Genomic DNA, 21,539 nt, shown 5'->3' with positions numbered 1-21,539 from the left:
GGATTCCGCTCACCCCTGTGGCTGCTTCAAGCACCATGCATTTTTTTCCCCCCTCGGGGATGCCATTGTTTCAAGCATGGCCTCCTCAGCTCTTCTCACTGTTTGCACCCAATCCAAATAACTTTATTGTACTAGCCATTGGCCATGACAGATCTGAATCAAAAATAAATACAAGCAAAAGGGGTGTTGCGCCCTGCAAGGCTGCCTGATGCTCACCCACTCCCTCCTTCACTGCCAAGCCGTTGGCCTCAGGAGCCTGAAAAGGTGCTGGGGCCCGGCTGCCCCCAGCCATGCCTGTGCCTACCTGTTGTGTGCGCTCACCTGCCTGCTTGCCAGCACCTTCGCTTCCTTTTCCGGCCGAGCAAACGGGCAGCCTCCTTCCTCCTCACACCAGGTACTGGGAAGTAAAGGCTTGGCCGCATCCTGTGAGCCTCTGCTGGTGGGAGCAGCACTGGCTCCTCTCCCTCACCTTCAGGACTATGTGGTTGATTGGCGGTGATGGTCACCAGAGATGGGAACTGCGCTGCAGCGATAAAGAGGAATGGAGTAGCCTCTGGTGCCTTGCATGGAGGATGGCTCCCAGTAGTTGCAACCGTTGCTGTGTGCTGGGCAGGCTCTGGGGAGAGGCTGTTGCGCTTCATTTGTGTGTGTGGTGGCCCGCCTGATGTGCTCTGCCCAAGGCAGCACTATCCACCTAGCCTTGGCCATGTAGCAGCAGAACCTGTGCATGCTGTCACTGTGTTTAGGGGTAGGTGATGTATCCTTCAAAACTGCTTTTAACTATTCTACATCCAGGAATCAATACTGGGCTGCTTCTTGCTCCAAACCTTATTTCCTCTCTTCTCCCCATTTCAGACAATGTGATATATCAGTATATCATGATGTTTGGCTGGTGATATATCGCAGTGTTGAAAAACTGATATCGCCCACGTTATTTATCTGTCTTGTAGACAGCTTTACATTTCAAGGTAAATCTCTTAAGCAGTCCACATATTTCAAAATAAATAACTATAAAAATACAATATAACTTTAACATTCAGCTAACAATACTCATCACTTCTACATTTTTAGTAACGTAATTAAGCAACAAAAACAATGTACATAAGTAAAATCCCACAAAATTGAATTCTGTACAAACTACCAAACAGCATCAAATACAACATACGGTATCTAGAACAGGCTTCCTCAACCTTGGCCCTCCAGATGTTTTGAGACTACAATTCCCATCATCCCTAACCACTGGTCCTGCTAGCTAGGGATCATGGGAGTTGTAGGCAAAAACATCTGGAGGGCCGAGGTTGAGGAAGCCTGATCTAGAAAATAGAATAAATAGTCCAAAAAGAAAAGCAAAACAAAAATTTGCATATAACGATGTTGTCACCCCAATGGCTCAGCTATTCTCCTTAAACCCAACATATCACTCCTTCCACTAAATTCTCACTTCAATAAAATATATTAATAAGCAACCAATAATTATGTATAGAAAGATAGGTCTGCTGAATAAGAACAATCCAATGACAGGAGACCTCCCCCAACCCCGCTCAGTTTCAGTTTCATCTCTCATCTGATGCAGTACAAAATCTTCTCTTTTTTTTCTTTTTCTTTTTTAATATAAGATATTTATTAAATTTTCACAGATTATATAATAACAAAACAAAACAAACAAACAATACACAAACAAAAAAGAACAAGTATAATTTCAATCCCTTATTTTCTTAAACTTACTTCCCCGACCTCCTCATACCTCCCCTTTCTGTATCCCAATTTCTAATTATTAGTTCAGCAAATCCTCTCCCTTAATTTTCAGTTAATTTCTAGCCTTTCTTTTCTTTTTACATAACCCTTTCAGCTGAAAACCACTTAGTTTCTAAACCATCGTCATGCTAGCATTCATTAATCTTGCAATGTTTCCTAAGATAGTCTTTAAATTTCTTCCAATCTTCTTCCGCCGTCTCTCTTCCCTGGTCTCGGATTCTGCCAGTCATTTCTGCCAATCCCATGTAGTCTATCACCTTCATCTGCCATTCTTCCAAGGTGGGTAGATCTTGTGTCTTCCAGTGCTTTGCAATGAGAATTCTTGCTGCTGTTGTAGCATACATAAAGAATGTTCTATCCTTCTTTAACACCAATTGGCCGACCATGCCCAGGAGAAAGGCCACTGGTTTCTTCAGAAAGGTATATTTAAATACCTTTTTCATTTCATTATATATCATTTCACAGAAAGCCTTAATCCTTGGGCATGTCCACCAAAGGTGAAAGAATGTACCTTCATTTTCTTTACATTTCCAACATTTATTATCAGACAAGTGGTAAATTTTTGCAAGCTTGACTGGGGTCATGTACCACCTATAAATCATTTTCATAATATTCTCTCTTAGGGCATTACATGCCGTAAATTTCATACCGGTGGTCCACAACTGTTCCCAGTCAGCAAACATAATGTTATGACCAATATCTTGAGCCCACTTGATCATAGCTGATTTAACTGTTTCATCCTGCGTATTCCACTTCAACAGCAAGTTATGCATTCTTGATAACATTTTAGCATTGGGTTCTAACAGTTCTGTTTCCAATTTTGATTTTTCCACCTGGAAGCCAATTTTCCTGTCCAGTTTGTAGGTCTCCATTATTTGGTAATAACGGAGCCAATCTCGCACTTTATCTTTTAATTTCTCGAAACTCTGCAATTTCAATTTATCCCCTTCTTGTTCCAATATTTCCCAATATTTCAGCCATTTGGACTCCATATTGAGTCTTTTCACTGCCTTTGCCTCCATTGGCGACAACCACCTTGGAGTTTTGTTTTCCATCAGATCTTTATATTTAATCCAGACATTATACAATGCTTTTCTGAAAATATGATTTTTGAAAGCTTTCAGTACAAAATCTTCTCATCACCTCTCTGCTGGGAAGATTAACCTCTTCTCCACCAACAGACCTTCACCCAATGTTTTCAATGAGTTTGAAAATGGTGGAGTCCTAGGCTGTTTTGTGGACATTTCTCTTTTTATGTGGTGCACTATATTTCTTTACCTTGTTTTACTAGGTTCCTAAGGTCGGAAGACAGTGCATCTTAGAGTCCTGTCCACCCACCCTGTTACCTAAAATTGCTAGTTCATATCCAGTTTCTGAAATGTGTAGTAGAGTCAAAATTGGATTTGTGTCTGCCGCCTGCTGAACAAGGGACTAAGCCTAGCTTGAGGATTTCTATATTGTACTAACACACAGGGCTTGTTCACACTTCCATTCATCCCTTGCCTAGAAAGCAGGAGTCTGATTGGTTTTGTCTTTGTCCTCCCTGCTTTTCCCTAGGAAACCCATGCTTAAGCATTAAACATCAATCTGGAGAAAACCCGGGTTGCATTTGCTTCAGTTCTGCAGTAAATAACAGGTTTTCATGGTGGGAAATGGTGGAGCAAGCAAAAGTGTGGATGAGCCCTTAGTAGAGCAGCTCCTAAACTGAATCCCCAAACCCACAATAAGACCTCCTTTCATTCTGTCCCATTTTCTCCTATCTTGCAAAATGCTCTACAAGGGAACTTTATGCTGCTTCCTCAAAAAAGATTTACAATAAAACTTCCTCTCTGTGCTTTGCTTTGTAATAACCTTTCCCATCCTTGTGTTTTCCAGATGTTTTGGACTTTAGTTCCCAGCAGCCCAATCCCTCCCCACACTATTTTGCTTATTTCGCATACACTTCAAAGCCTGCTCTTTCACATTCCATATGGTAGAAATCTTTAAATCTACTTTAAAAGCAGAGCAGGAGGGGTGCATTGGTTTTGGGAAGAACATCTTTGCTTATGCGTAGCATAGCACTGTGTCCAAGAACTCTGCGTATGAACCATGTATCCTGTACTTAGGGCTGATGCCGAGACTGTGATGATTTTATCAACAAAGCTTTTGGGATTTCCTGTGTGGAGAATCTTTCATCTGAGGGTGGGAGCCTGAAGTATGTTTTAAGTCCAGACGACTCTTCAGAAATTGCTTTTTAATTGCCAATAATCAGATAAAGGTGCTGTACTCTCAGGATGCACATTCTTACCCAACATAAATGCAACATTTTGGCTTCCAACCCCAGCTGTTGTAATGACCAGTTTGAGGCATTGCTGGCACCGTAGCCAGTGCCAAGAGCAGGCATGCAGAGATTTTATCTCGCCTCTTTATATATAAGCAGAACTTTTTGCGCTATGGCAGCTTGTAAACCGCCTTGAGTATTGTAAGATAGAAAGACGGTATACAAATTGAAAATGATGATACTTTCACTTTTACAGTTTTAATGTTCAGGCTATGATACATTGCTCAGTTCCACAGAAATTGTGAGGAAGTGGCTACGTCATGTAGAACTGGCCCAGCGCCAGGGCAACACAGCACCTCAAATGTGGTGATAGTAAGAACTAAACTGGAACATTTCTGGCTTGAAAAGTTTCAGAATATTTGCTCTGGTTCACCAGAAGCGGCTTAGTCATGCTGGCCACATGACCTGGAAGCTGTCTGCGGACAAACGCTGGCTCCCTCTGCCAGTAAAGCGAGATGAGCGCCGTAACCCCAGAGTCATCCGTGACTGGACATAACAGTCAGGGGTACCTTTACCTTTTATGGGATGTGGGTGGCGCTGTGGTCTAAACCACAGAGCCTAGGGCTTGCCGATCAGAAGGTCGGCGGTTCGAATCCCCACGATGGGGTGAGCTCCCGTTGTTCGGTCCCAGCTCCTGCCCACCTAGCATTTGAAAGCACATCAAGTGTTAGTTGATAAATAGGTACCGCTCCAGTGGGAAGGTAAACGGTGTTTCCGTGCGCTGCTCTGGTTCGCCAGAAGCGGTTTAGTCGTGCTGGCCACATGACCCGGAAGCTGTCTGTGGACAAATTATTCCCTTGGCCTATAGAGCGAGATGAGCTCCGCAACCCCAGAGTCATCCGCAACTGGACTTAATGGTCAGGGTTACCTTTACCTTTACCTTTTATGAGCCACGCATAGATTGCTATGGGTGTGACTGTCCTGAAAGTTTTGATTGCACAAATCAGCTTGAAAGCGGCAGAATACAAATGATCCTCTTAATGTGATTGGGATGGACATACATGCTGCCGCATTCAAGTTGAAAGCATATTCTGTTATATGTCTGGTAAACCTGTGAGAAGGGAACAGGTGGAAGGAATTCTGGAAAGTAAAATAATATATTTCTAAGTATTTTGTGTTTTTCTTCTTGGCTTGGATATTCTACTTCATGATCAAATTACGTAAGATCTCTAATGAGAGACAGTTCCTCTGAAGGCTGTTCAGGGTCATATGTAAAGTGTTGAATGGCGGGCTTGATGTTTCATGTGTTCAGCTTAATAACTGAATCTTAGTGCGTTGAAGGGGGGAAAATCTCTTAATAGTAGCTTGTGTCCTTCCTGCTCCAGTGCGTTTTGACTCTGGATTTCTTGCATTTTGTATGCTAGCCAAAGCAAGTTATCTCACATTTCTTGGAGTTGTTGATCCAGCAGCTCAAAAAATCATCTTAGTGCAAGTTGCCACATAACTGTGTAATCCTGTGCAAGCTATGCTCATCCTTAACCACAACACATTGGAGACTAATTTTGGTTTGCTTGAGTGTCCTTGTAAAAAAACATTCTACCAGAAAAAAATATCACTTTCATTTCAAAAGTTCTGAATGTTATTTGGTCAATATCTTTAGGGTTAACATCCCACTTGTATTCCAACTTCAACCAGTTTCAGCTGAGCAGTTAAATTTTGTCATTTTAAGCACACACCCCCCCAAAAAAATAAACAATCACTTTTCATTTGCTTTCCTCATTCTTCTTTGGAAGCACAGCTGCATTCCTGCACCCACCTTAATCCATCTTCCTTTCAATGGAACCCAACACACTGGGTCTGATTAAGAATGGGCAAGCCTTTAAATGATTATTGGGTCCGTGATGTCAACAGCCATCTGTTTCAGCTGAATTAGGCCCTAACAGTGGCGTAGCGTGGGTTGTCAGCACCCGGGGCAAGGCAAGTAATTTGAGCCCCCTAACCCGTGGATTTGCGCCCCCTAACCCGTGGATTTGCGCACCCTAACCCGTGGATTTGCGCACCCTAACCCCCGGAGGTTGCGCCCGGTGCGGCCGGCCCCCCCTGCACCCCCCACGCTACGCCACTGGGCCCTAATAGAGTGGCAACTAGGTTCCCACTAGATTTGCTGAAAGGAGGCATATGAGAATGCTGTGTAGCAGAATGGTATTGACATCTAGCTCAGTAGAGTATGGGACTCAGGGTTGTGGGTTCAAACCCCTGCATTGTAGGGGGTTGGACTAGATGACCATCGTGATCCCTTCTAACTCTACAATTCTGTTATTATTTCTTGCTTTCCTGAGGCACTGGGAAACTGTGGAAGGGAAAAAGGATCCACGGTGGGTTCCTTTATTCTTGGTGAGCTTTGTCCTGCTGTGCACCAAGGAACATAGGCTTGGAGACCAGGACCTTGTCTTCCATCTCCCCACTCTTAACACCCTGTGTGTTCTCGCCTTCCTGAAGAAGACCATTTTGAGAGAGTTTTAGTGAGAGTGGTCATACACTGCTTAATTTCCATGGCAGGTTATTGAAAAATTGCTAACAAATTGTTTATGTGTTATCTTACTGGATTTCCATGGGAAATAAAAAAATCTGGATTAAAGTTGGGGCGGGGAGAGATACAGGCTGAAATTACATGACAAAAACATTGTGTGAACATTGAAAGAAATTTGCGTCCCGTAATAAACACCTGTCTGGAAGTACCCCAAGTGTTAGTTGAGCAACCTTTGCAACAGGTTCCATTGTGAAAAACAGCTTTCCCCAACCTGGTGTCCTCCTGATGGTTTGGATTCCAGTTCCCATCGGTCCCAAGCAGCACAGTTGGGGTGGAGGGGTCCCGGCTAGGATGCCTCAATGCAATTGGGATCATGAACTCAAACAATAGGCTGGGGTGGACAAGCTCTAGATTTTGCTGCACTTCCCAGCAGGCAGCATGGCCCATGGTCAGGGATGATGGGAGTGGTAGTTCAGAAACATCTGGAGGAGGGCCAGATGTTCCCCATCCCTGCAACAACATCTGTCTTCGGGGCAGGATAACTGAGTACTCCCTGGGAGACATTCTAGAAATGGGGAAGTTTTTATGCTCTGGGAAGCTTTTCTTCTTCCCCCAGTTGCCCTTGGGGTTGTGGTAGCAAGATGTGGCTGCGGGAACCCAGCTAGATGGGCGAAGCATTAATAATAATAATAATAATAATAATAATAATAATAATAATACGTGAATTATGTGGGGTGGGGAGCTTGAAGGCAATATTTACATTGCTTTGCTTTCTATTTCCTCAAGCCTTAGGTGCACAATTTGTACCCTAGAGGGAGCACTTTCCCATAATTTGGGAGATAACTACGGTAATCACCATCGCAAAGAGGAAAGTAGATACAGTATTGTATAACTTAACCATTCAGATGGCAATTGGGGAACGAGACTACCTGGGTTTTATTGACTGGGTATTGTGCTGCTTCTTCTAAATGGTTACTGCCAGTACTTTCCCACCTGGTACATACTCATTTGTGCTGCAGGAAGACTGAAGCATCTTAACTGTGAAGTGGCTGTGGATAGTCAAGGGCTGATGTAAAATCTACTGCTGTACATTATGTAAATCAGCCCTCGTGAATTTGAGAGCCTACAACTCACATCATCCCTGACTGTTAATCCATCCTGGCTGGGACTGACGGAAGTTGGGGAGTCCAAAACCACCTGGAGGGCCACCGGTTGAGGAAGGATGGCATGTAGGCATATTCAGTTGTTATGAGTGCAGATCATAAGATGGTGAACAGCAGCAGCCCAGGTTCCTTGCTGGCTGCTGAGCCCCTTCCACCCTGCCGCTTAAGGAGCACTTGGAGGAGCCTGATGAGCAGCAGGGCAACTGTCTTCCCTGTCAGCACAGCCTGGCCCTTTCATAAAGAAAGCAGGATGCTCTGGTACTGCCTTGTGTGGTTGAGAGAGGGTGTTGCTTTGGCTGCCTTGCCTGGCACCAGGAAAGAGAAGGAAGCATAGCTTTTTGCCAAGAGAAAACTTTGGCCTGCGATGTCACGCAGGTGCCTGGGGATGCCCCACATCTAACCAAGCCAAACAAAATGAAATTGAAATAAGTGAGCTTCTAAGAAAGATGGTTTGGGATTTGGAAAATATGGGCTTGGTGCACACAAACCAGCCTCTACCTAATGTGCCATCATAACTGGAAAGTCCAAGGATTGTGTTTAATTAACTGCCTTTACTTTCTTTTGAAAAGACAAGGGAATTAGAAATATTTTAATTAAAATTGATTTTATTTTCTAACCATCATTTTCTTGACAGACTCGACTGGGAAAGGCTTCTCAGGCCTTTGACTTCCCCCCTGCCCCCCAAAACTGATCAGTCAGAGATAGTAGTAGTTTACATAAATTAAGGTAAAATAAAATGATAATAAAAGCATTACAATTATTCTCCTAAATAATCAAGCCTGGTGAAAAAGCAGGTTTACCTAGCATCTGAAAGAGCACAAAGTTGGGCTAAGATGCACCTCAGTGGGGAAGTCATTCCATAAATGCAGAGCCACCACCAAAAAGGCTCTTCTGTAGGCCCTGGCACTGCACACCTCACTTAATGCAGGAACCATCAGGACAGCCTCTTTCACTGACCTTAAATACCTAGGCAGGTTGATACGGAAGAAGGTGTTTGCTCAGATATTTGGAACCCAGGACATTCAGGATTCTAAATGTCAACCTAAGCACCTGGATTTAGGCTTGGAAGATAACAGGTAACTGGTGCAACCGTTTAAGAATAGGAATTAAATGTGACCAATCTGCTCCTCCCATCAGCACCCTGGCTGTACCTACTGTAGTAGATGGTATCAAAAGCTACTGAGAGGTTAAATGTGTACTCACTTTCATATTGTGGAATCAATTGTGGGGTGGTTCTTAAACTGCACAGTCACCTTGCAGCTTGGCCAGAAGCTAACTGGAAGCAAAACTACTTCTGTTTCAGGAAAATGTGCGGATAGTGAGGCTGAAGGTGATAGCTGGAATTGGCCTGGCCAAGAAGGATCTCCTAGGAACAAGGTAAGCATCCAGCTCTCTCTACAAAGAGGAAGGGAGGAGGAAATAATGCACTGTCCCTTCTGAAAAATCTCTTAAACTTACTTTTTCAGTGCCACTATTAAGTGGAGTGTTAGTCATGCTTGTTCCAGTGCTCCTTGCTCAACCTCCTGATGATTCAAGGTTGTACAAGGAGTAATGAGAAAATGATTTGACTCCTATGTAGGATCCCTTCCAGATTCTACAAGGCATACAAGATTGAATGCAGGAAATTATGTCATGTTCAGTCCACCCCACCTCACCCTGGCAAGTGTTATAAGAGGTTAGAGAAGGTAAGCTGTAGAGATCTGGACTGACCTGAGTTTTGGGAAACCTGGATTCAAATCCCTGTTCTGCCATGAACACTTGCAGAGAATTGAGACTTCTGGGGCAATTGTTCTCAATTCTAAAATATACTACTAAATATATTCCTCCTCTTATCTGCTAGCTTAAGGTCAACTGCAAAATGGCCACATATGAACCAAGGAGAATGTTGGCTTAATTTCTCCCCTTATCTCTTGATAGTGAAAAAACAAAACTTTTGGGTGTGTGGGAGAGTATTAGTGACATTTTGGCATAGATGGATTGACAGAATTTAGCAATACATACCAAGGTCAGTCTGTCTCTTTAAAGGGGTTGTGATGCCCATATCTCTTGCAAACAAGTAACCCTATTTTAACCGTTTGTGCTTGTATTTTGTACAGTGATCCCTATGTGAAAGTGACAGTATATGATTCAGCAAATGGAATCCTTACCAGTGTTCAAACAAAAACTGTTAAAAAGGTTAGACTTTGCACTTTCTTTTGCATAATGAATAGGTGCAAAATCAAGCAAGTGACTTGAAAGTAGACATTTACTTGTTTAAGCTCAAATAGGTGTAAGATGCAGTAGTTACCAATGCAAAAGAGCAGCAGCAAATAGGCAGAATAATATACCCTTGTAAGATGGCCACCTCCAACTTGGTGTGACACTTGATGGTTCCTTGTGGATTTTTTCAACAGCTACTGCAAACATAGGAACTATGTAAGAGATGTGTTTTTCCTAAATCAGCCCAGAAAAACTGCACCAGAGTCTGATGGCAACCCGTTGCTACTAATCAGACTCCTCTAGAATCTGTCTCTGGGAATCTTTTTAAAATGGGCAGAACAAAACATAATGAACTATGTTGTCTACTTACATTTTAGCCACAGAGACATAGATGTTGAGATCTGCCTATAGAAGGTGACTTCCCCACCCGCTCCTCTTCCTGGCACCCCCCTCCCTCAAAAAAACGAAGAGTTTCCCTTCCCGCAAGGGTTGGGAGATCTTTCTGAATGGATGGGCTCTGAGGGAGAAGGACCAGGTTTCCTCTTATCTTGCTTTAGCAGCTCAGCCAGCCTCACTCAGCAGGAGGCTTTGGGATGTACTTGTGGATAGAGAAGAGAGTGGGAGCTCCTCCTCCTGCCCACCCTGTTACCTGGCCTGTACTCTTGGTTGTTTTGATGCTGTTTTCTAATCTGCCATTTGCAGATGCAGTTGATATCCTCTGGAGTTGCTGATTTGTAAATGCACATCTCCTAGTATTAAAAAATTGTGCTTGCAACTTTGGAATGGGTCTGTGCCAAATACGATACTGGTGGAAACTGAATGGCAGAGAATAAATACATTTATAAACCCCCATGGAAGGATGTACTCCTCTGGAACCGCAGCATTCTTTCCAAGTTCTTTTCCTTGCAAGGGTCAAAGGATATAGGTGCGGTTGGTTGGCCAGCCTTCCTTCCTGTTTGGTCTGCTCATCGGCATAAAGGTTAGCTGACGTTCAGTGCAAAGTTCTCAAATAAGACAGTGTGCATTATTGAAGGGGAATTGTGGAAGTCAGCTATTTTTAGCTCTCAGTCGACACCTAACTAAGACAGTATGTCAGGTCTGTGTTTAGTGCAGCTCATCAGATCCACAGTTTTGTTCATCTCTTCGAGGCAGATCAGAGCGAATGTGCTTCGTGACACTGGGGCGCTTTGAGGGCCAGAGGCTGAAATGAAGCACTCAGGTGTCTGTTGCAGCTGTATCAGCTCTCCTTGCAGCTGGGGTGATGCTACTTAGTTCTGAATGCTTTTTCCTTGCTGGCGATGCCTTTACATCGGCAACTGCATACTCTGATGCTAATGCTGGTCTGTATTTCTAGTAGCAGAGCTATCAAAGACCTTTGCCTGAGATAGTGGGAAATTATTGTCAGGTAGACCAACCTGATGCCCTTCAGATATTGGGGGCTACAATCCAAAAGTCAGATTGCATGTTTGTGAGGGAACCAACTGTCCCAAATGGCTGATGGCATCCAGAACATTTGGAGGGTAACCAGGTTGGCAGAGGCAGAGCTAGGTATTTCTGGGCTATAAGGGCCAGGTGAGAAAAGGTAGCTGTGTATGTCTTGTAGTAATTGACTCTTTCTTTACTTGCAGACGTTGAATCCAAAGTGGAATGAAGAGTTTTTCTTTAGAGTAAGTGAACCTTGTTGCACTTTGAAGTGATGACTGAGCATTGTAATCCAGCATAAGTCTGTTGTGGTTAACGCCTTTTAAAGTTACCTGGTGTAATAGAAAGCAGCATTGTACTTTCTAAAACTCCTTTCCTACCAAGCCAACTCACCAGAAGTTAACTGTTTCTCCTAGGTCAATCCTCATAAGCACAGATTCCTCTTTGAAGTGTTCGATGAAAACCGTTTGGTAAGTGGACTTTTTGTTGCTCAGGAACAAAATCAGAATCCTGTACATTTTCCTGTGATGTATTTTGGATTTGTTGGGAACCGTGGCACTGTGACATGCAAGCCAATCCCTGCACTCTTGAGGTTATTTACTTTTTTTAATGTTCCACATTTCACTACTTGTTGTAGACTCCCTAGTTGTCCAAACTCTTTCAGATCTGTGGTGTGGCATGATAGCCAGATTTAAAAGGAGAAGGGAGCTTTAATGGGGAATTGATACCGTGCTGGTGAAGGCAACACTGGAACTGATTTCATGGAAAGATACATGTATTGTGTGATGCTCTGAACAAGGAACCTCTGGGCAGCTGAGAGTACTAGAGAAGCGGTGGGCAACCTGTGACCCTCCAGATGTTGTAGAGTTGGAAGGGACTCTGAGGGTCATTTAGCCCAGTGTTCCCCAACCTTGGGCCTCCAGCTGTTTTTGGACTACAACTCCCATCATCCCTCGCTAGCAAGACCAGTGGTCAAGGATGATGGGAATTGTAGTCCAAAAACAGCTGGAGGCCCAAGGCTGGGGAACACTTTTAGTCCAACCCCCTGCAATGCATAAATCCTGCCCACAGCCATCCCTGGGTGGGCTTGAACCATCAGCCTTCTGGTTAACAGCCAGACACACTGACCCATATTGTTGGTCTCCCATCAGTCTGACTCCCTCAGCCAACATAGCCAGTGGCCAAGGATGAGTTGTGGCCCTCTAGGAGAAAAGAGACCTGATAAGACCTTGTTAGTGGAAACTGTCACAACCAGCTTACTTCCATTGCTTTTTCCAGTTGGCATGCTCTATTCTTTTCACTCACAAGACCCAGCTAAGAATTAAATTGGCTCTAGCACAGGATTTCTGAAAACTGTTTCGCTTCCTCATAGAAAATGTAAAATGCTGGCTTTAATGGAAAACTCCCTGAAAATGTAGTAAAGGTTAAATAAATACCTAGCAGAAAATATTCAGTCATGTGATTTACACAGGAATAAATGGTGCAGTGTTCTCTGCTGCCTGCAGTTTAATTCTGTGTTGCTGTGGTGGGATTCAGAAATGTGTAGTGTGTAACTTCTGGGTGTTTAAAGATGTCTGTAACTGGATGAATGTTTGCTGGCTAGCTTAGATGTTGGAGTAGTGCATTTTCCTCAAAGTGTCACTAGGTGCCAGGAAAGAATCTGACTTAGGAGCAGCGGTGGCAGCAGCACAAAGGAGAAAAGGCAAGACGTAAATGACAATCATGAAAGTTAACATTTCAAGCAGATCTCAGATATACTCCCATTTGATTTCTGCCACTGTGAATGTGCTCTTAATAGAGGAACTGCTTGTTTTGGTGGTGTTACAGCAGAAATGGTCTTGAATACCTTGGTTTCATAAGCAGCTAGGATAATTGTTTGGTTCGGTTCCAGACTGTAATGTTGGAATACTGAAATTTGCTTTCAACAGATTCTAAATGGAACTCTTATTACAATTATATCTGTCTACGTAGGGAATGTTTTTCCACACCTTGTATAAAAAAATATCTGTTTCTCTCAGAGCTCAAGCACCAGCTAATTGTAAAAACAGTCCGCAAATATTAAGCTTTAAAAGTATGGGCAGAGTGTAAAAAAAATAGTGCTAGCCCTTCCAAAATATGCTGGTTTTTTGGGGACCCACCCATGGTTTTTCATCTGTTCAGTCGCTTCTCATCATTAAGCCCGCCCACCTCCTTCAAATATGAAAGGGCTGTTTTTCTCAGTAGCTGCCTTTAAATTAAATGTATGCAGTAAGAACTTCTCTCAAACTGAAGTTCCTTGCTACTTTATGCAGGGCATACTCTTATCCACTTACTAGCACTATTGATCTTTCAACAGTGAATCTCAGATTTGATAATTATGTGGAACTTGGTTCCTACCAACTTCCTGTAACTCTACACCGCTGGGTAAAAATATTAGTGGTCATACACTGCTAAAGAAAGCACAGACCCAGATTCAGCCAGGGCAGCCGGGGGAATCTGTAGGAAGAACTGCTGTTGAATTAATTTGCCATGGAAGGGTAGAATTCAGACAAGGCTTCCAGTGTTGATCCACTGCAGCTGAGTTGAGCTTTAAAGGTCGCTTAGCACTAAGTGTTTTGTGAGTGAATGTGCTCTTCACAACAAGCAACCCTGGGCAGGCCAGAGACAGTAGTGTGGCAGGAATGACTTGCTAAATTCAGAAGGCACTCTGGCTAACAGCTACCTGCATTTCTGTGGTCTTCATCTGTTATACTGAAGATTAACTGGCAAGTGATTGCGGGCAGCTGCTTTCCACTTAAGAAGAAGAAAAAACTCTCTGACCTTTATCTTTGGAAATGAGGACAAATGGCAAGGCAGTTGAGGCTGCATTTTGCAGCTGAAAGGAGTCACACGGATCCGTTATTAGAGACCCTTGGAGATGGCTGGTATAAAGAAGATACTCGCATGTACACCCAAAGTCCTGAGTCGAATGCTGCCCCTTACGTTGTTGAAATGAAGCGGAACCCCAATCAAATGCAGGAAGAAAACAAACTGCCAGTTTCATCCCGAAAACCCAAGCGGAGCGCTTCGCTGAAGATTTCCTTGCAGACTTCTAGAGGCAATGGATATTTGCAGCCCGTGGCCTTAGAAGACCATACTTCCCTGGTCAGCCTACGGAAGAAAGGGGACTGTTGTAACAGGAATGCGACTGTCAGTCAGTCTCAGCAGCTAACAAATGGCAGCGGTCTGGCTGATACTCCAGCGTTTGGTGGGGTTCCCAGCAGTTTCTCAGCCAGTGACAAAGGAGCCTACAGCAGCGCAGGGAGTGACTACGGGTCATGCACAAGTACCACAAGTGATGGCGGGTCCTATAGCAGTAGCATCATCAGTGACAGCAGTAGCTGCCCCTTTTCTGCTGGAGATGCCTGCCTTTTTTCTGGTAACATGGTCTCTGGCAGCTCTGCAGGTCGAAGCACCAACCGCAAATCCTCTACTCCCCACAGGAGCAGCACTGCACAGAATAGTGTAAGCAGAAATATTTTTGACCAAGAAGACCCAGAACAAGCTGAGAGGACAACAAAACTGCCATCAGCGAGAGAGACAAATGTTTCCTTACGACGCTGCTCATCTCTGGTCATTTTCCCAAGGAGTCCTTCAGATACCCCGCCAATGTCTCCAACGTCTCCTCCGCCAACTCGGCGACCCTCTCAAGTGTCTCATAGTGAGCAGGTGCAAAGTGAAGACAAGGCCGTGTCTGGGGGGTCCCTCTCTACTGTAGTCAATGGATTTCGGCTTTCTAAAGGTTCTTGTTTTCCTAATGAAAGTAGGGATGTTAGGCAACTGCATTTGAATAGCTCGCTGTGGGAGAGAACCTGCTGTGAGCAAGGCACCTGTGAGGAAATACCAAATGGAGGTTCTTGTATTTCATTTCACCTCTCCCATGGAGCACGAGCACCGAAGGGTGACACCGTGTCCTCTTCCAGCGGACCCTCCATAGCAGCCTACCCTAATCGAAGAGTCAGACATACAGCATCTGCCTGTTTGCCCTCGAATTTGGAGGATCATGCTAGCATAGGAACTGAAGAAAGATCATCTGCGTGGAGAAGCAAGCCCCATCATGGCCTACAGAGGAGCCTCTCACTGGGATCATCCCAGCCTTCATTTCTATCCAGTTTTAAATACAGTTCCAAGGCAGGAACGTCACATTTACACATACAGTTTGGATCCGAGAGAGAGGGGAAGCCTAGTGGAGTTCAAAGGAGTACTTTGAGGAAACCTCCTGAGGTGAGTCCCTAGCTCCAAAAAGAGCGACCTCTTGCATGTGATGCTTTTAATTTACACTAAAATGGGGTTAAACGTCTGTGGAACATATTTTAAAGCCTTTTTTATTGTATTATAATTAATAGATCACTACAGTGAAACACACGTGTGTTTAAAATTGGCAATCTGGTTTTAGCTGTATGTTGTTAATTACTGGTTTTGCAGTGACTTTACTGTACTTGGGTTCCCTTCCCATGACTGTCGCTACTCTCTGTACCTAAAAAGTTTAAACTGATTTCCACTATCAGTTTTATAATAAGCCTTCAGACCTCAAGGGAGCACATAGCATGTTATATTCTGCTCATCAATCTTCATTTCACTTTAAAACTCTAACAAGTTACACATATTTAACAGGGGGAAGCAAGGTGCTTGTTACTAAATGGAATTTTAGTGGGTTTTGTTTCATAGTTATGCTTTAAAAATAGCTGTCTCAGGAGAAGATAGGGCTGAATATCAGAAGATATAAATATTTAAAAAAACCAATTTAGCAACCTTCGGCCTAGAAGTGTACTCTGGATCAGAAAAGGGGCATAACTTTCCCCCACTTCCACAAATTGCTATTTTAGTAATGCTACTTGCTGAATGAACTGTGAGCTTTGCAGTCTGGTGTGGCATGAGAGGCGGGAAATGCCCAATCGATCAGCAGCACATTCTTTTAGCAGCTGGTTGTTAAGGAGTTCTCATATGGCACTAATTGTGCAATCACAGCAGAAGAGATTGTTGGCTTCAATTCATATAATTCTGGAAATTAATTTCAGGGCAAACAATTTTTTTCCTGAGACCCTAATCTTGTATAAATAGCAGCTGTGAAAACATTTTAAGATAATTTGTTAGGATGTCTTGCTGCTGTGGTAGTAGTTCATCTAGAGACAAATTTAAAATCTGACATGAAATGCAGAGCATTAGTAACAGTAGTCAAATATGGTTTTGATGCCAGGCTAGCTGTCTTTCAACAAGAGCTTGTGCACTTATGCAAAATATATCCATACTTGCATAAAGACTGCTTGGATCTGGGTCTCAAGTCAAATTGGTGCTTCATTAACTGGGCAATGTGAAAAGAACCCTTTAATGCAGTGATTCCCAAACTTGGGTCTCCAGCTGTTTTTAGACTACAACTCCCAGCATCCCTAGCTAGCAAGACCAGTGGTCACGGATGATGGAAACCGTAGACTGAAAACAGTTGGAGACTCAAGTTTGGGAAGCACTGCTTTAAAGCTTATGGGGGATGGAGCCTGCGACCCTTCAGAAGTTGTTCATCTGTAACTCCCATCATCTGCCCTCACCAGGGGCCACACAGCTGCTGGGAGTTAGAATTCATCAACATCTGGAGGGCCACATGTTCCCTACTCTTAAATTTGGGTAGCCAAAAAAGACATTTGAAACAGTGCTGTATGACCACATTCTTATTAAGTTGCAGCTGAAGGACTTCTGCGTTAAATAAGCACTGTTGGAAAAGTAGCCTTCCCAAACAATTTTGTTAAATATAAGTGTCGTCTCTAATTATAGTTCTGTATTGTGATTCATTTTAAAATTAACAGTCCTGAAAATACTTCCTTGACTCCAGTTAGTCTGGCCTAGTATAACGATATGCTGAGTCTCATTTCCAATTTAACAGGATGATATTGGAGTCACATTTAGTAATGTCAGCTATCTGTGCCGAGTGTCATGAAATTAAATTTGTGCTTGGGTTTCAGACTTCAATGTCTGCAGCAGCAGCAAAAGGCCTCTTGCCTGCCTGCTCTGTAGGTCTACTTGCTGAAAGTTAAGCTTACCGTTCTCCATATTCCACAGCATTTTTGTAAGGTTTCTGTGCAGTACTTGGTGAGAAGCATTGTTTTGCTGTCGGGTCCTGGAGCTTTGACTTGAAAAGTTTGGGAGAGGGAACAAGCCACACATGAAGGATACAGCTAGAGTTTTGCCAGGTGGAAAGGAGAATGGGAAGGGGTTTTTTGTGCAGGGTGTGTATGTGATAGTTTCCACCTTACACATACACACACCGTTTACCAGTAACGTGCTTGCCTTGGCCTGTTGCTGGTATCACATGCTGCAAGAACCCTGGGGAGCAGAGGAGAACTCCGGGAACAGCTGGCCCATATCAAACTGATTGGTCCACAATTTTTTAAAAGATACATTAACAAGGCACAGCAAGTCACCCCAGCAGGGTACACCAAAAGGAAAGCACCAAAGAAAACTGTCCCTTTGGGTTGAGTTACTCCTTTGGGCAGCAGTGAAGTCATAGACCTCACATTCTGAGATATATATATTTTTTGAGAGGTTGGGTAACTCTTGAGTGAGAAACAGACGTAAGGGAGTGTGTGGGGTGAGTTTTCAACTTAGCCTCTCAGGGAGAGGAGGAGTGCTGGGGGGAACAGCTGCTTTGGTGAGAGCTTAGATCAGCTGTTCCCGGTTACACACTTGGATAACGGGGAATTTGTGATGTGAGCACAGGATGAGTGTGGTGGGATGTGTTGGAATAAGCATGCTGGGGTGACATGGAGGGGAATTGGTATCCCATAACAAGTTATTTCTGGGAGGGAAGATAATGTTATGGCGAACAGAAAAATAGAGGGGGAAGGTGGCACCAGACTTTTGGCTCTACTGACCCCATTTTGCAGATAACTGGTTATTTGGCTACTGAGGCTTCTAGCCCGGTGCTCCTGTTGATCAATGCCAGGTCAGTATATAAGAAGACCACCTTTATCTATGATTTAGTATTACCAGTGAGGGAACTGACTTGTATAACCAAGAACAGGGTGGGTGAATTGGGTAGAGTGACTCCTACTCAACTCCCCCCCCACCTCACAGACCAGTTCAGCACCAGTCAAGACTGGCAGGCTGGCATGCAGGCAGTTGCTATAGTCCGTAAGACATCTGATAACTAGAAAGCCCCTGGGCTGTAAGGTCCTGTACCTGTTAGGCTTGTCATTGAGCATGCTGCTGAAAGGGCCTAAACTTGCTCTGTGCCCCTATGTGACCCTGAATCAGTTTCTTTAGAATCTTTGTCCCCAACCATCTTGTCAAATGCCCTCGTATTTGCATGTCCCAGAAGGCTAGCAGTTATACAGGCTGTTAGTGTCAATGCTACAAAATCTAGATGTTTCATCCTGGCCTTTGCAGATGTTAGTAAATAATCTGTGGTAAGGACATCCAGCTCCAAACAGATAAGCATCTTACAGGATTGGTCTTTTTGGAATGTTATATATAACATTCCAATATATAATGCAGTGAAACTGAGATGGTAAGAAGAATATTCTGAGGCCCTGTCTTGCCATTCTTTCCCCACCTCCACTGTTGTGGACTGGTGTCCCCAAACCAAGGTAAACAAAACAAGGTGTGATATAGTCTTGGTATTTTTTAGTAAACTGTTGATAGGCAGGCCCTGTTACTTACTTCAGCAGCACAACTCTGATTTTCTAAAGCTGATGTTTGGCTTTGTCTGTGTAATACATTTTTTTACAAATAACTTCCATTTTCAAGTCATGCAAATTATTGCATTCTATTTCTTCACAACGATCTTTCTAGGACTGACTTGCAAGTAAATATGACTAGGTTCTGCCTGTTACTTATCCGTTGCCTTTACTGTTATTATTTTGTAACCTTCTGGACCTTGGCTCAGGGTCTTGAGAGCCTTGTGCCGCCTTAATTCCTGTCACCTGTATCCTCCCAGGTGCTTCTGAAAACTTGTACTTGATTGAGAAGAACCTGTGAAGTTGCATAAAGTTATTGATGGTGTCCCTGCACAAATGTTTATCCAGTGTCCTGACTCCGAGGGGATGAATTTCCTCTGCAGGGTGTCTAATTTAAACCAAAGCCTCCTTGGCATGTGGACATCTCTTTCTTCTGGAGTACATCCAGTGATATATCAAGAACTCTTTGCTTCCTACCCTCTGCAAGGATTAACTGTATTTTTCACCAAAAGGAAGCCTAGCAAGTACCTAGCACAGTTACTCACAAACTGTTCCTGGTATTTCTGTGCTCACTGCAGGAGTGTGTGTTTTTGTACAAACTTCAGCATGCATCTTACTGGCCTAAAAAAAAATTATCTCATATTATTTGTAGCTGCCAAAATGAAATAAGAACTGAAGCAAATTATGAAATACGGGAGGAACTTGAAGTGGTGCCGGGGCAGGGGGTGGGGGGAGAGAGAGAGGAGACTGAAGTGGTGGAGAAGTTCTCAGACCTTGCTACAGACAAGAGAGCTGTTTAACTCTTCAAGACAAGCATAGTCAAGTGTCTGACCTTGTTCATGGCATGCAGAATTTCCCTTGGAAACACAGGCACTAAGAATCTGTAGCATAAGAGGGAAAGTGTATCCGGGATGCATTTTGTGTTTCCCTCTAGAGGTCTTATGTTTTGAGCCCCATTAAAACAGCATTAGATTCCAGTATAAAAGATGGGGCACTTGACATCTGTATAAATTCTAAATAATTTTTAATAACCTTGGGCTATTAAATAGAGAGTATGAGAAACAGAAGCTCCAGCTTTCCCCCAGGTGGACAAGTGACAAGTATTTGGCAATGCAGTCTTATTGTGTGTGTATATATCTGAGGACCAGAATACCCAAATCACCATGTCGCCCAACTAGTCCCTGGTCATGGGTTAAGAAAGGTAAACTTGTTTGTATCTCTAACAGTTTTGAGATATGCCAGTGGGCACATTCATGTTTTAGTTGGGTCAGCTCTGAAATGTTAAAAAAGAAAAATGCTATTTGGACCCAGGCAATAAAAGCAAAATGTGAGTACAGTGGTACCTCGGGTTACAAACACTTCGGGTTACAGACTACGCTAACCGGGAAGTAGTACCTCAGGTTAAGAACTTTACCTCAGGATGAGAACAGAAATCACGTGGCGGCGGTACAGTGGCAGCAGAAGGCCCCATTGGCTAAAGTGGTACCTCAGATTAAGAACTGTTTCAGGTTAAGAACGGACCTCCAGAACGAATTAAGTTCGTAACCACTGTATCTTGCCTGTAGACTGACTCTAACTGACTGGTCTGAGGATGTTTGTCAACCAGAATTCATCCTGCTTTGCCCTGTCATAAATTCAGCTGCTAGAGTTTTAACAGAGACTCAGAAAGCAGATCATATGACTAATCTTACTTCATCTCCACCAACTACCCATTCAAGCTGCTGGTGTTAGCATTTGAAAGTCCTTAAGGGCCCCATCAGAATTGCCTTCTGCTACATGAACCTGTCTGACCTGCTGTGTCCCATCTATGTTTGAGGCAGGCTAGTATCAGAGATTCAGAGATGAGGCCTTCTCTGTGGTGGCACCTAGATTTGGAGAGCTGTCCTTGGGGAGATTTGCCAAGCTCGTTCTTTCCTTGCTTTCACGTGGACAATTAGGACGTGCTTGTTCCAGCTTGTTTTCAATCTCTTGTTGGCTTCGTTTTAGTTTTGTATGACTTACTGATACTATCTGTTCCTCAGTTATGATGTTTTAATGTGAACTGTTGATTCGTTTTAAAGCTGTGTTTTATCACTGAATGTTTTAATAAACTGGTTGTTAGCTTTTTAGGGTGTTGCATAGGAAAAGTGGGATAGATATATGTTGAAGGAAATATTGAGGAAACAGCAGAGAATAAAAAATGGATCCTGTTTTTGAACTTAAGTTCCTAGACAAGTAACTCTAAACCCTCAAAAAGGGAGGCTTGTGAAGGAAGATGCATTGCATGTTTTTGAGTAAATCAGAACAAATGTCTATTTATAAACTTTCTTCCATTATTCTTGGTGCCCAATGCCTTTGTTCTCTGTGTGGACCTGCCTTGAGAACACCCAACACATTTTGGGGGGTGGGGGGCTTTTGCTCAGACAGAACCTTTTCTTAAAGGTTGCATGCCAATAATTTTTTTTTTCTCTTCCTAGACGAGAGATGACTTTCTTGGCCAAGTAGATGTGCCTCTCTGTCAACTGCCGGTTTGTATTTGCTTAAAA

At 43.4% G+C, this 21,539-nt stretch overlaps 1 protein-coding gene across 2 annotated transcripts in view; it reads left to right on the top strand.

The window, feature by feature from the left end:
• The window catches only part of NEDD4 (NEDD4 E3 ubiquitin protein ligase), a 45,594-nt gene that overhangs the window by 2,898 nt on the left and 21,157 nt on the right, over positions 1-21,539 (top strand). Inside the window, exons 2-6 of one of the 2 annotated variants that reach the window (XM_081887609.1) lie at positions 9,012-9,085; positions 9,805-9,883; positions 11,536-11,574; positions 11,746-11,799; positions 21,471-21,521. In XM_081887609.1, the coding sequence (XP_081743735.1) occupies positions 9,012-9,085; positions 9,805-9,883; positions 11,536-11,574; positions 11,746-11,799; positions 21,471-21,521 (297 nt within the window). Of the gene's footprint in view, positions 1-9,011; positions 9,086-9,804; positions 9,884-11,535; positions 11,575-11,745; positions 11,800-13,610; positions 15,572-21,470; positions 21,522-21,539 lie in introns of those variants that run through there. The other variant, XM_081887608.1, reaches the window with a different exon arrangement.

The sequence above is a fragment of the Podarcis melisellensis genome (assembly GCF_964234715.1).
Source record: "Podarcis melisellensis genome assembly, chromosome: 14".
Lineage (NCBI taxonomy): Eukaryota > Metazoa > Chordata > Lepidosauria > Squamata > Lacertidae > Podarcis > Podarcis melisellensis.
The sequence above is the reverse complement of the archived record's forward strand: the minus strand, read 5'-3'. Positions and strand labels throughout refer to the sequence as shown.